The following is a 12,718-nucleotide window of genomic DNA, read 5'->3' as shown; positions in this document are numbered from 1 at the left end:
TCCATAGTGGAGGAAGCTACGAGTGTCTGTTTAACACTTTTTCATGATATAGCTCCTCCTGCTAACATATAAATGTAGCCTGATATAGACTTTCTACTATCTTGACATCCAGCAAAATCAGAATCAGAATACCCAATGAACTCCAATTGTTCTGATTTTCTGTATGTGAGCATATAATCTTTTGTTTTCTGAAGATACCTTATAACCCTTTTGACTGCTATCCAATGATGCATACCAGGGTTGCTTAAGTATCTGCCTAACATCCCAACAATGTACGCAATATCCGGGCGCGTGTACACCTGAGCATACATTAGACTTCCTACAGCCGAAGCATAATGAATCTTTTGCATTTCTTGAATTTCAAGATTACCTTTAGGGTACTGATTGAGACTGAACTTGTCTCCTTTAGCAACAGAGGTGTCTCCTAGTCTGCAGTCTTGCATGCCAAACCTTTTAAGTACTTTATCGATATAGCTCTTTTGTGATAATCTAAGTATACCTCGAGAACGATCTCGATGTATCTGGATTCCTAATATAAAAGAGGCATCCCCAAGATCTTTCATCTCAAAATTCTTTGATAAAAATCTCTTGGTTTCGTGCAACATGCCTATATCATTAGTGGCAAGCAATATGTCATCAATATACAGAACCAGAAAAATAAATTTACTCCCACTGAACTTGTGATATACACAGTCATCAATAATGTTCATCTCAAAACCGAACGGGATAATTATTTGTTGAAACTTGTAATACCATTGACGAGGAGCTTGATTGAGTCCATAGATGGATTTCCTTAATTTGCAAACCATATTCTTCGGGTCTCCTGATACAAAGTTTTCTGGTTGCACCATATAAATCATCTCATCAATATCTCCATTAAGAAATGCAGTCTTAACATTCATCTGATATAACTCAAGATCAAAATGAGCAATAAGTGCCATGATTGTTCTAAAAGAGTCTTTCGATGAAACCGGAGAGAAAGTCTCTATATAATCAATACCTTCCTTTTGAGTAAAACCTTTAGCTACAAGACGTGCCTTATACCTCTCCACATTACCGTTTGCATCCCGCTTGGTTTTAAAAATCTATTTACAACTAATTGATTTTGCACCTTCTAGTAATGAGACAAGTTCCCAAACCTTATTGTCTTACATAAACTTGTACTCTTTATTCATGACATCAATCCACTGTTGAGAGTTAGAACTTTTCATGGCCTGAAGGAAGTTGATTGGATCATCTTCTAACATTCCATTACTTTCCTCATGTTCTTGGAGAAATACAATATAGTCATCCGGAATAGCATTTCTCCTTTCTCTCATGGATTTCCTTAATGGCACTGGTTCTTGAGGTTGTTGAGTTTGTTCTTCTGGAACAGGGAGTTGTTCAACATTATCATATTAAGGTTTCAGATTTACTTCTTGAGCAACAATAGGTATAAGAACCTGAATATTGTTAAAAACAACTGTATGGATTGGATCTAAAGCCAATTCCTCCTCAAAAGCAATGTCTCCAACCTTATTTCTCCCCCCAAACTCAACATCCTCAAAGAATGTTGTTGTTCCTGTCTAAAAAATATTCCTGAGTGTGAGATTATAAAACTTGTAGCCCCTTGAACGTTCAGAATACCCAATAAAGTAGCTGCTAACTATTTTGGAGTCTAATTTCTTTTCATTTGGCCTATAACGCCTTACCTCAGCTGGACATCCCCAAATATGTAAGTGCTTTAAACTGGGCTTTCGACCAGTCCAATGCTCATAAGGTGTTTTAACAATTGCTTTTCTTGGTATTCTGTTCAGAATGTAAGCTGCTGTCTTTAGTGCTTCTTCCCAGAGTGATTCTGGTAAAGAAGAATGAGCAATCATACTTCTTACCATATCCTTAAGAGTCTTGTTTCATCTTTTAGTTACACCATTCATGCTAGGTGAACCCGATATGGTGTACTGTGGGACGATACCGTATTCCTCTAGGTATCTAGCAAATGGTCCTGAACGTTATTCACTTGAACCATCATATCTGTCGTAGTACTCACCACCATGTGTAGGATCTGAAATAGATACACTTGAACACTAGAGGGGGGGGGGGGGAATAGTGTTCTTTTAAAATTTATGCAAAGTAGATTATGAATTACAAAGAAAAAAGGCAATCTCAGAAATTCACAATCACAAACACAAGGATTTATACTGGTTCCACTAATCCGGTGTACATCCAGTACCCAAGCAAATCCCGCTTGAGAGTTTCCACTATGATTTTGAATAAACTTACAAAATCAAACGCAAACCTGACCAATTTGCAAGTCCCTGCAAATTGCAACACCAATTGACAAACACCTTGCCAATTTGAACACCAATCTCTAAACCAAGAGATCAACACCTCTCACAACTTGAGAAAACTTTTGAAGCAACAATTTCAATTCCTATAAGCCTTGATTTGTAGTGTAGTGTAGTAGTGGCTTAGGAATGATTCTAACTTCTGTAAATTGCCAAAACAATAAGTATTTGAATGATGTTCAGAGGCAATTTCAGAAACTTTTCTTTTTCTCAAAAATCTAAATATTTTTCACTTGAAAAAATGCAAGAAGATCAAAGCTTATGGGTATGTAAGTCTCTGTATTTTTTCTGAACAAATAACCTATTTATAGCCCTTGAAAAGACAATTTTTTAAACTTTAAAAACGTTTAAAAACGGCTATAAACAGTCACAAATTCAAACTTTGAAATCTGGAAAAACTGTATCTGTAGTCGACTACAATACATATTAGTCGACTACACTGAGTTTAAACAGACTCTGTGTATTCAGAAAATTTCTCAGTAGTCGACTACAATGCTCATTAGTCGACTACACTGTATTTTGACAGAAACTGATAAAATGAAATTTGCCTTCAGTAGTTGACTATAATGTTTATTAGTCGACTATACTGTAAAATGATAGAAACTTATGTTTCTGTTAAACACCTGAGTAGTCGACTATAATCCATTATAGTCGACTATACTGTAAAATGATAGAAACATATATTTAAGTTTTATACACGAGTAGTCGACTACTATTCTAATTAGTCGACTACTAAGAGTAAAAATTATGCTATAAAAAGTTTTTATACTCAAGTTTTAACTATAATTCTAAAGGTTAACATAGGAGATTTCTATAGTTAACCAACACACTAAGCCTGTGTTAGTGTGTTCTAAAGTTGTGTGTGTGTGCGTGTGTGTGATCAAGGCTTGTACAATAATTCTAAGTAAAGAAAATGTAAAAATACATTATCTCATATGTTCTTCATTTTCTTCACTTCATAATGCCTTGAAATCAACTTGCACTTGTTCATATTCTGATATTGAAATCTGCATATAAAAGTTAGTGCACACAATGTATAAATTATTATCATCAAAATACTATCACGGAGATATAATATTCAACACCATGATCAGATCTAACGGTTTTAATTCTTTTGTTGGTTAATTCTCAACTTTACCTTTATAGGCTTTGAACATGTCTAGAGACTCAGATTTCTCATGAATGAGATATAGGTATCCATAACATGAGTAATCATCTATGAATAATATAAAATATTGTTAACCATTATAAGATTTCGTAGGGAATGACCCACAAATATCTGTATGTATCAATTCTAAGACTTTCGAAGATCTGTTGGCACCTAATCTCTTAACTTTGGTATGTTTTTCCTTAATACATTCAACACATACGTTGAAATCTAAAAAATCAAAGGAATTTAAAATGTCATCAGACACAAGACGCTCAACTCTATCTTTTGAGATATGACCCAAGCACTTATGCCATAATGTAGCTGAATTTTCCTTATTTAATTTACGTTTAGTACCACGTGATTCCACATGCAAGGATTCATTATAAGAAGCAATTATATCAAGCAAATATAGGTTGTCATAAGTACTCAAGTAATCGGTTCCCACAACATTTGAATTAAAAGATAAATTGAATTGACTGTTTTCGAATAAACAATGATAACCTGATTTGTCCAGTACAGAAATATAAACCAAATTCTATCTAAAAGACGGTACTACAAAAGTATCTTTCAGATCCAAATAAGAACTAGTTCCTAATAACAACCTAAAATACCTAATTGCCTCCAAATCTACCGATTGTCCGTCACCCACAAAGATGTGTCTTTCAACATCACTTGGTTTTCGGTAGCTCAGGCAACCCTGCATAGAAATATTTACGTGAGTAGTAACACTAAAGTCTAACCACCAAGTATTTCTAGGTACTAAAGCTAAATTAACCTCAGAACAAATCAAAGTAAGAAACGTACTCTTATTAGCACGCCAGACGTGATATTTGGTACAATCTTTCTTTACGTGTTCAGGCTTGTTACAGAAGAAACAACCATGATTATCTTTATGTTGTTTCTTCTGAACTGGACCCTTAGTAGTTTCATTATTATTCTTTCTTTTCTTATCCTTATCCTTAGAGACATAAGCCAAATGAGCACTTTCTGTCTTATCTTGCTTCAACTTGTCTTCTTCTTGCACACAGTATGAATGCTTGTTTAGAGTCCATTTCTCCTTTTGGTAGTTGTAATTGACCTTGAACTGACTGAACTGTGTAGGAAGAGACAACAGAACCAGATGCACCAATAACTCATCGCAAAGATCGAGTTTAAGCGCCTTAAGTTTTGAAACAATATGAGACATTTCCATAATGTACTCCCTGATATTTCCTTTGCCCTTATACTTCATCGAAATCAAGCGAGCTAAAAGTGTGCTTGTTTCTACCTTATCGTTTTTCACAAAACGCTTCTCAATTTCGGCAAGGAAATCTTTAGCCTTAGTAATCCCTTCGGATTCTATGCCCTTGAAGGCTTCCGGAACGCCACGCTTAATGATCTTAAGACTCATGCGGTTTGAACGCTCCCATTTATCATACTCATTCTTTACACCAGGAGTGTTATCTGCATTGAGAGGTTGAGGTTGTTCAGTTCTTAATGCAAGGTCTAGATCCATACATCCAAGAACAATTAATATGTTCTCTTTCCAAACCTTAAAATTAGTCTCATTGAGCATGAGAATTGAGTTGATGTTAGCAGAAATTGTTACAGCAGATGCATTAGCTGAAATATACAAAAGATACTCACATTATTAACTGTAATTCGTAATCAATAATATTCAAATAATGACAAATCTCATCTTAAGATATCTGGCACAACATTAATATCAAGTCTTTGGACAGTAATATTAACTTGTAAGTGATACCTTATTGCAATGATCAAACATTAACAATAACTCATGTCAAATAATGAAACTATCTTTGGATTGATTCATTATTCACATGTGAACCTTATAATTATCACATATTTATCATTACAGATGTGTACGCAGTCTAAATAAATATTAACCTTCCTTTGAGCCGATTAAATATTTATACGAAAACATACACACAACCATCTAACATCCCTCATGAACAATTTACACAAGAGAGGTTACTTTAGCAACTTTTTGTTTCAATTAATTATTTGGAATGAGAGACAAATATAATACCTTAGTGTTATATTATTTGAATTAAATAATTGATTAACTACCAATTTTAATTCGAATTAAATAATTTAATTCAAATTAACAAAAAAATGTCCAAAAACTTAATTAGGGCCTCATAGCTTAATTAATCAAATTAAGCATACCAAAAATAGGCCCAAAACCAAATAGAGTTAAGTGGGATGTGCCCTAACTCAAATTGCCTGCATCCTTCTTCTTTCACCCGACGGAAAAAGAAGAACAATAGAAGGATCACAATGTTCATTTGAGAACGAACGCAGGGTTCATTTGAAGTGAGCACGAGACTTGCCTGAGGATGAATGCGGGGTTCGACTTGAGAACAAACGCGAGGTTTGTTTGGATTGAGCACAAGGCTCGCCTGAGGATGAACGCGAGGTTTAACTTTAGAACGAACGTGAGGTTCAACTTGAGAACGAACGCATGGTTCGTTTGGATCGAGCATGAGGTTCTCCTGAGAATGAACGCAGGGTTCGACTTGAGAACGAACGCAGGGTTTGACTTGAGAACGAACGCAGGGTTTGACTTAAGAACGAACGCGGGGTTCGTTTGGATCGAGCACGAGGCTCGCCTGAGAATTAAGGTAACTCCCTCTTTTTGCCCTAATTTTTCGCTGTGTTTTCATGCACGAATTCCTTGAGGTTTTATTCTGAAACCACCGCCGCCAGAGCTGCAACTAACGAACACCCCTTGGAGTTTCGTTCTGAAAACAGCCGCCACCACTGACAGTGGGGCTACCGTCGATTCAGCTCCGGCGAGCAGTTGAAGAACGACGACAAACCAAAACAAAAAAAACCGTTTTTTTGTCAATTTTGAACTCAATCCAAATCCAAAACTTGAATCTATTTCTTATCCACACATCCAAAACAGAATCAAACCAAAAAAGAGATGAACTTTACAGTTCATGAGTGCAACAGATCCAAAATCGAAAGAAAAAATCAAACAAAAACGAACCTTTTACTGTTCATCCAAGAACAGTTCTGAAAAACCAGAGATTTAAGATCAAAAAACCCAATTTAAAACTTAAACCCCTAAGAATTAATCACGAGTGGCTCTGATACTACTTGTTAGATCTAAATATCTGAGATCTAATCCATAAAACCATGATTAATTCAAAGAGAATAAAAACAACAATGAGCGGAAGCAATACCTGAATCCATTGCAAGAATCTGAAATTTGGGTTTTGATGATCTTCTAATCTTAATGGTTCTCTCTTTTGAAATTCTCTTTAGATGGGGGTGGAGAGAATGAGAGTGTCACCCTAGATTAGGGACCATAACCCCTTATTTATAGTTGTACTTTTATAATTTGGCCCATCATCAAATTATAATTACAACCTGATATCCGCACATTTAGCCCATGACATATTTAAGTACCCATTGATCCAATTACCTGATTGACCACTTTATGCGTGTCAACTGAAAGATAGCAACACACACTGATATAACATATGTGCCCACAAATATATTTAATTAGATTTAAATCCAACAGTTCATCCCCGTGAAAAGTTTTTATGTAAACCAAATGATTCCACCCAAGACTCTTATCTATATATTGCGTGTACGTAAGTTCTAAAATTTTATTAAGATAAGTTAAATATCAAATATTGGAAATGTATTAATTGAACAGTGAATTACTAACTATCTTCTCCTCTTTTTTAATTAGAAAAGCAAATGGATTTTAGTTTTGACTTAAATGTGGAAATATTCCATCAAAACCCACTAAAAACCATGTTTGTCCTGGAATGTAGACCGGGACCACCACCAAGCTGTAATAAAAAAGTTTATGGTCGGTTTGGATACAAGAAGGGGAAGGGAGGGGAGTGATTGACTTAAACCCAACGGGAGCGAGTGGAAAAGAAAATGGTGGAATGTATTCATTTGTGTTTGGATAGGCAACGAGGGTATGTGAGTGTACACTATAAGATGTGTTTGTTTAGAGTAGGGAATGAGAAGGAAAGGGGAGCTATTTGACAAGCATACCATTTTAATAAAATAAGAAAGAACAACTTTTGGCTTTCCCATGTAGGTCAATATTAGACTTGTAAGAAAATTCCACTTGAAGACCATCCCTTCCCCTATCAATCCACTAACTTTTGAAAGGTTGAGAAAATAATTAAAATTTCTAATTTTCATTCCTCCTCTTGCTAATTAAAAAAATATAAGCAAATTGTTAGTGTGTTAGACTATCGACTATACACATGGTCTCCTACTATATAATAATAATAACAACTCGTCAACCGTCGCTCTTCCTTTCTTCTCTCCCTCTTGCTTCCCCTTCCCTCCTGATTCGGGCCCTTCCGTCCCCGACCCCTCACCTCCGGTCAAAATTGTTCAAAAAAAAAAAAAAGAACCCTTTTCCTTTACCCCGAAGAAAAGAACTAGAATCAATCCAAACCTCTTCAGCTCTTGATTTATGCATACACTGTTTCGAAATTATTAGCAGATAATAAAAAGGATTTGTGATGGATTTGTTGAGATTCCATTGTGTCTATGCTGCTCCTGCTTTCTTCTTGTTTCTATTGATGATGGCCTCCGATGTCGATGGTATTGGGGTTTTCAAGGTACAGGCGCAAGTTCGCCGGGCCGCAGTCATTCGCTCCCTCGCCGATCTCAAGACTCACGACGCGCCGCCGCCACGCCGCATCCTCGCCTCCGCTGACGACCGCCATAGATCTCGCCCCCGGCATCGGGCCCTGCCGCACCGAAGCTGGGTACCTCATCTTCCTCCTACTCTTGTTTATTTTTTGTGTATTTTTGGTATTTTATGGTTGATTTTTTGATGGGGGTTGAAATTAGGTTGTACTACGCTCAGATTGGGATCGGCACGCCCTCGAAGAACTACTACGTGCAGGTGGACACCGGGAGCGATCTTTTGTGGGTGAATTGCATTACTTGCACGAATTGCCCAAAAAAGAGCAACCTTGGGGTATATTCTATCCTGTGTTTTCTCTCCTTAAACACTCAATCTTTTTGTGTTTTTTCGCTTATTGTTTCTTAGTTTGCTTTGAATGAAGATAGAATTGACCCTGTATGATCCGAGAAGTTCGTCCAGCGGTAGCTCCGTGGCATGTGATGATAGCTTCTGCCAAGCTACGTATAGCGGGAGCCCCGATTGCATTGATAATGTGCCGTGTTCGTATAAAGTGATGTACGGTGATGGGAGCTCGAGTGGTGGGGTTTACGTGACTGATGTTGTGACTTATAATCAGGTTTCGGGTAATCATCATACCACACCTGCAAATGCAAGCATCACATTTGGGTGAGTTCAGATGCAACTGATTAACAAATGTTTATGATCTTAACTAAATGTTCTGTGAATGTGCAGAAATGAATAATCATAATATTTTTTTTATAAGCTTAGTCGTAAGTGTTGTTTATATTTAGAGTAACTCACTGCCTGTTCTTGAATGAAAAAGATGTTATGCCTGAAATGAAAATGTTTAGATGGAGTGCTAGGGTATGAAATTAGTGCAATCCTAGTAGTTATTCATATCTTTAGAACAATTGGGGTAGATTTGTTTTGAACAATTTGGATGTGGAATGGAGACCAGTGGTTTCATAGATTTAGGAGTCTGGGGATCATCACTCGAAGGTCATGCTTGAAAATGCATGAAGTTAAATGGAGAAAATTCTCCTAAATGGTTCTTGCTCAAATATTGTAGGCTTATTGTCTCCACTTTTAGCTGATAGTAATAGGTTGGACTCTTTCAATTGTTTTAGAGCTAATCACATGCATATGAACCTCAAATCTTTATGCTTCGTTAGGCATGCCACATTGTAATATGACATGAATGGTAAAAGTAAAGCAAATTACATCATAAAGGGAATAATCTGAAAAGCATTAGACGAATGTTACTTTCTGCAATCCTTCTTAGTAGCCAATACATTAGTTTGCAATTGATATCCACTATTCTCTCAATGGTTCTGGATGGAAACAATTATGTGCACAGCTGTGTAAACTGAAACTATTGAATCTAGTTCAAGTACTTTATTTACTTTGTTCCACGTATTATTCTCCAAAATTCTGGAAAAGTAATAGTTTTTCAATAGCCTGCTTTGATCTTAAGTCTTTTTTGACTGGAAGAACTTGCTTCAAATGTGCAGACTTGGAGATAAATTTAAATTAAGCAAAATTAATTTATTAACTTTATTGGATAAGAGTCCAATTTCTCATTCTCATGTGCAAGCAGAGATGCTATTGATCCCATAAATTTTCTACATTTATTTCTTGAAATAGATTATATAGAAAAATATTTCTCTTCTAGAGGATTGTAGTATTTCCATAGTTTTTCTGGCATACATATGGAGAATCATAAATTGGCTTTTGAAGTATTTCATACATATGGAGAATCATAAATTGGCTATTGATCCCATAATTTTTCTACTTATATTTCATGAAATAGACTATATAGAAAAATATTTCTCTTCTAGAGGATTGTAGTATTTCCATGGTTTTTCTGGCATACATATGGAGAATTATAAATTGTCTTTTGAAGTTCCAAAAAATCTAGTTTGTCATTTAGAAGAAAATGATTGATCCTTGGAACCAGACACATTGTTTATTTTGTTTTTGGTATGTAAACAAACGTTATAACTATCATAAAGGAAACTTCTTTCTTAAAATTTCGTCTCAGCCTTGGTCTTTTACCTGAGGCATGCATAAATCCATATGCACTATTTTCTTAAATTCTTAATGCTTATAAATTCATAATTTATGCAGTGTTTACAACATATATAAAGACATAAATATAGACGGTTCAATGATCTATAGTTTTGTCCTAAAAGCTAAGCCTTCAGTTAAGTAGAAATCGTCTGTTTTCAAATAAGTTTGATGTATATTTATACTTGTCTTCTAATCTAACTGCATGCCCACCTTCTGTCCTCTTCTTCCCCTTAGTAGAAATCGTCTGTTTTCAAATAAGATTGGTGTATATTAATACTTATCTTCTAATCTAACTGCATGCCCACCTTCTGTCCTTTTCTTCCCCTCGTGAACTGTGTGAAGGCAATGTCCTCTTCTTCTCCTTGTGAACTGTGTGAAGGCAATGTTGTAGAAAGCGCTAGGGGGCCTAGGCACCTTGACAGTTTTCCATTTTTTGATTTTAATTACAATAATTGAATAAATACATTAAAATTATAAAAAATTGAAAAAAAATACATAATGGTCATAGATTTATAATCAATTGTGCATTAATATACTAAATGGTAAATAATAAAGAACACCAAAACAGTAAATCAATGTCAGCGATACATAATATCCCAAATTTAGAAGCTTAATGCTCAACATATCAGCAAAAAAAAAAAAATGAATAGTCTAATACGTGGTGTAATCATCTAAATCTATTTCTCTTCGATTCTAATCTATTTCTCTTCTTCTTGAAGACTTCTTCTTTTTGTTTAAATGGTGGAAGAGGTATCCTGAAGGTTGGAGGAGTTGGGCTTAGGTGTGTGTAGTTGTGGAGGAGGCTGAAGAAGTTTGAGGAGATTGGTGGCTTTCGAGGAAATTACGATCAAGACCCAAGTGGACTAGTCCGCATAAGGTACTACACAAGCCTACACTCCCAAGACCTAGGTTGACAGCCTAGGTACAACCTAGGTGTAGGCATGAGCCTCGGTGGGCTAGCCTGGTGCTTTTCAAAACATTGCGCGAAGGTGCTCCTTTCACCTTTATCTTAGTTGTTGTGACATCATCATGTGAGTGACTTATAATTATCAACTAGCTTCCTAACTTCCTATTCACAATCAAAGTCGATCTAAACGTCAGATATTGGTGTCGTCTCATACTTAGATAAAAACATCCATATTGGACGATGGATCTCAGGGATATTTAGTGAACATACTTCATATTGGATGGTTATGTTCATATTTTAGATGTCTAATTGAAATCTAAACATACAAAAATTTCAAATTATATAAACATGATAATTTTAGGGACAATGAGGTTGAGATATACAGCTACAAGGAGACAAGAGAAGCAAAGAGATCGAGAAAGAGGAGGGGCTTACCAAGCTGTCCAAGATGAAGAGGCAATGGTTGATAATCAATTTAAGATGAAGAGACTCCCGAGTCGAGAATAATCAGGCGATCCTTAGGGCTTAATTGAGTTTACTCCTATTTTGACATTTATATAAAGTGGGTTCAGGTTTAGTTTTAAAATTCAATAGAGCACTGAACCTAAATCTGATCTTTAGAATAAATTTTAATACAAAATCCATTATGGCACCATATCGACTAGTTTCTTGATGTCGTAATGTTGTTCAATATATTGGGGAAACCCAAAATGTTGTCTGATATATCAGAAATATATAAATATATTGGTGATAATTTATTAGAGGCAATAAACAATATGTAAAATCTCTCGTTGTGGCAAGCCCAATAAAATGACATTTCAATCGACATGTCACATGCCGTCCTTCCATAAATGCATAAGCCAGTAGATGTACAATATGATGAGCTGTCTTTTAGCATTAAGTATAGATTATATATCCAATCTAGCGTGTTTTATGATATGTGTGACATCACAAAGACGGTTCAGGTTGATATTTTTGTGGATAGGACAAAATGGTGCTAATAATGACTTTGTTAGTAGCACTTTGATATCAAACATTGGATTCATGATTTAAATAGGGTTAGAAGCCTGTTTGAACTCATACATAAAAGTGTGTCCGTCCTATAGTAAAGTCCCTATTATTTATTATATCTGGAATAAATAACCTTTGATTGCATTCTTGATATTAAGAGCTACCATGACAATCTATTAAGATGTTTCTAACCTACCATTCATTTTATGTAAGGAAAAGTGAGGGAAACATTACAAGTTTACAACTATACCAATGGGATTACAGTAAGTTGAACAACAATTAATTAATCATTTAGTTTTGATCTTGAAAAAGATTAAATCTTTCTTCTTGTGAGTTGTTACTGACTAATGTTAAATGAATGCATTGATGCGGACATGCATCCACACATACAAGTACATACACCTATAATTATCTAGTATGCTCTGCATGAACGAGCATTCTTATAGACTTAAATGATATTGTAATTTTGTGCATTTAGAATCTGCACATCTAGCACAAATACCTTAAGGAATCAGTTTCCATGTTGTTTGATTCCCATGCATAAGAGATGAACATTTACAATAAATAAATAAATGTATTATGTATGTATGTGTGTGCGCACACGCTCGTCCATATAT

The 12,718-nt window shown here is 35.4% G+C and overlaps 1 protein-coding gene across 2 annotated transcripts in view; it reads left to right on the top strand.

Annotated features, from left to right (window-relative positions):
* LOC109831188 (aspartic proteinase-like protein 2) overlaps positions 8,360 to 12,718 on the top strand; it is a 34,304-nt gene continuing 29,945 nt past the window's right edge. The window contains exons 1-2 of one of the 2 annotated variants that reach the window (XM_020398523.1): positions 8,360 to 8,446; positions 8,519 to 8,779. In XM_020398523.1, the coding sequence (XP_020254112.1) occupies positions 8,529 to 8,779 (251 nt within the window). In that variant the 5' untranslated portion in view covers positions 8,360 to 8,446; positions 8,519 to 8,528. The remainder of the gene's footprint in view (positions 8,447 to 8,518; positions 8,780 to 12,718) is intronic. The other variant, XM_020398522.1, reaches the window with a different exon arrangement.

The sequence above is a fragment of the Asparagus officinalis genome, chromosome 2 (genome assembly GCF_001876935.1).
Source record: "Asparagus officinalis chromosome 2, Aspof.V1, whole genome shotgun sequence".
NCBI classification, from domain to species: Eukaryota; Viridiplantae; Streptophyta; class Magnoliopsida; order Asparagales; family Asparagaceae; genus Asparagus; species Asparagus officinalis.
Note: the sequence above shows the minus strand (reverse complement) of the source record. Positions and strands in the feature narration are given on the sequence as shown.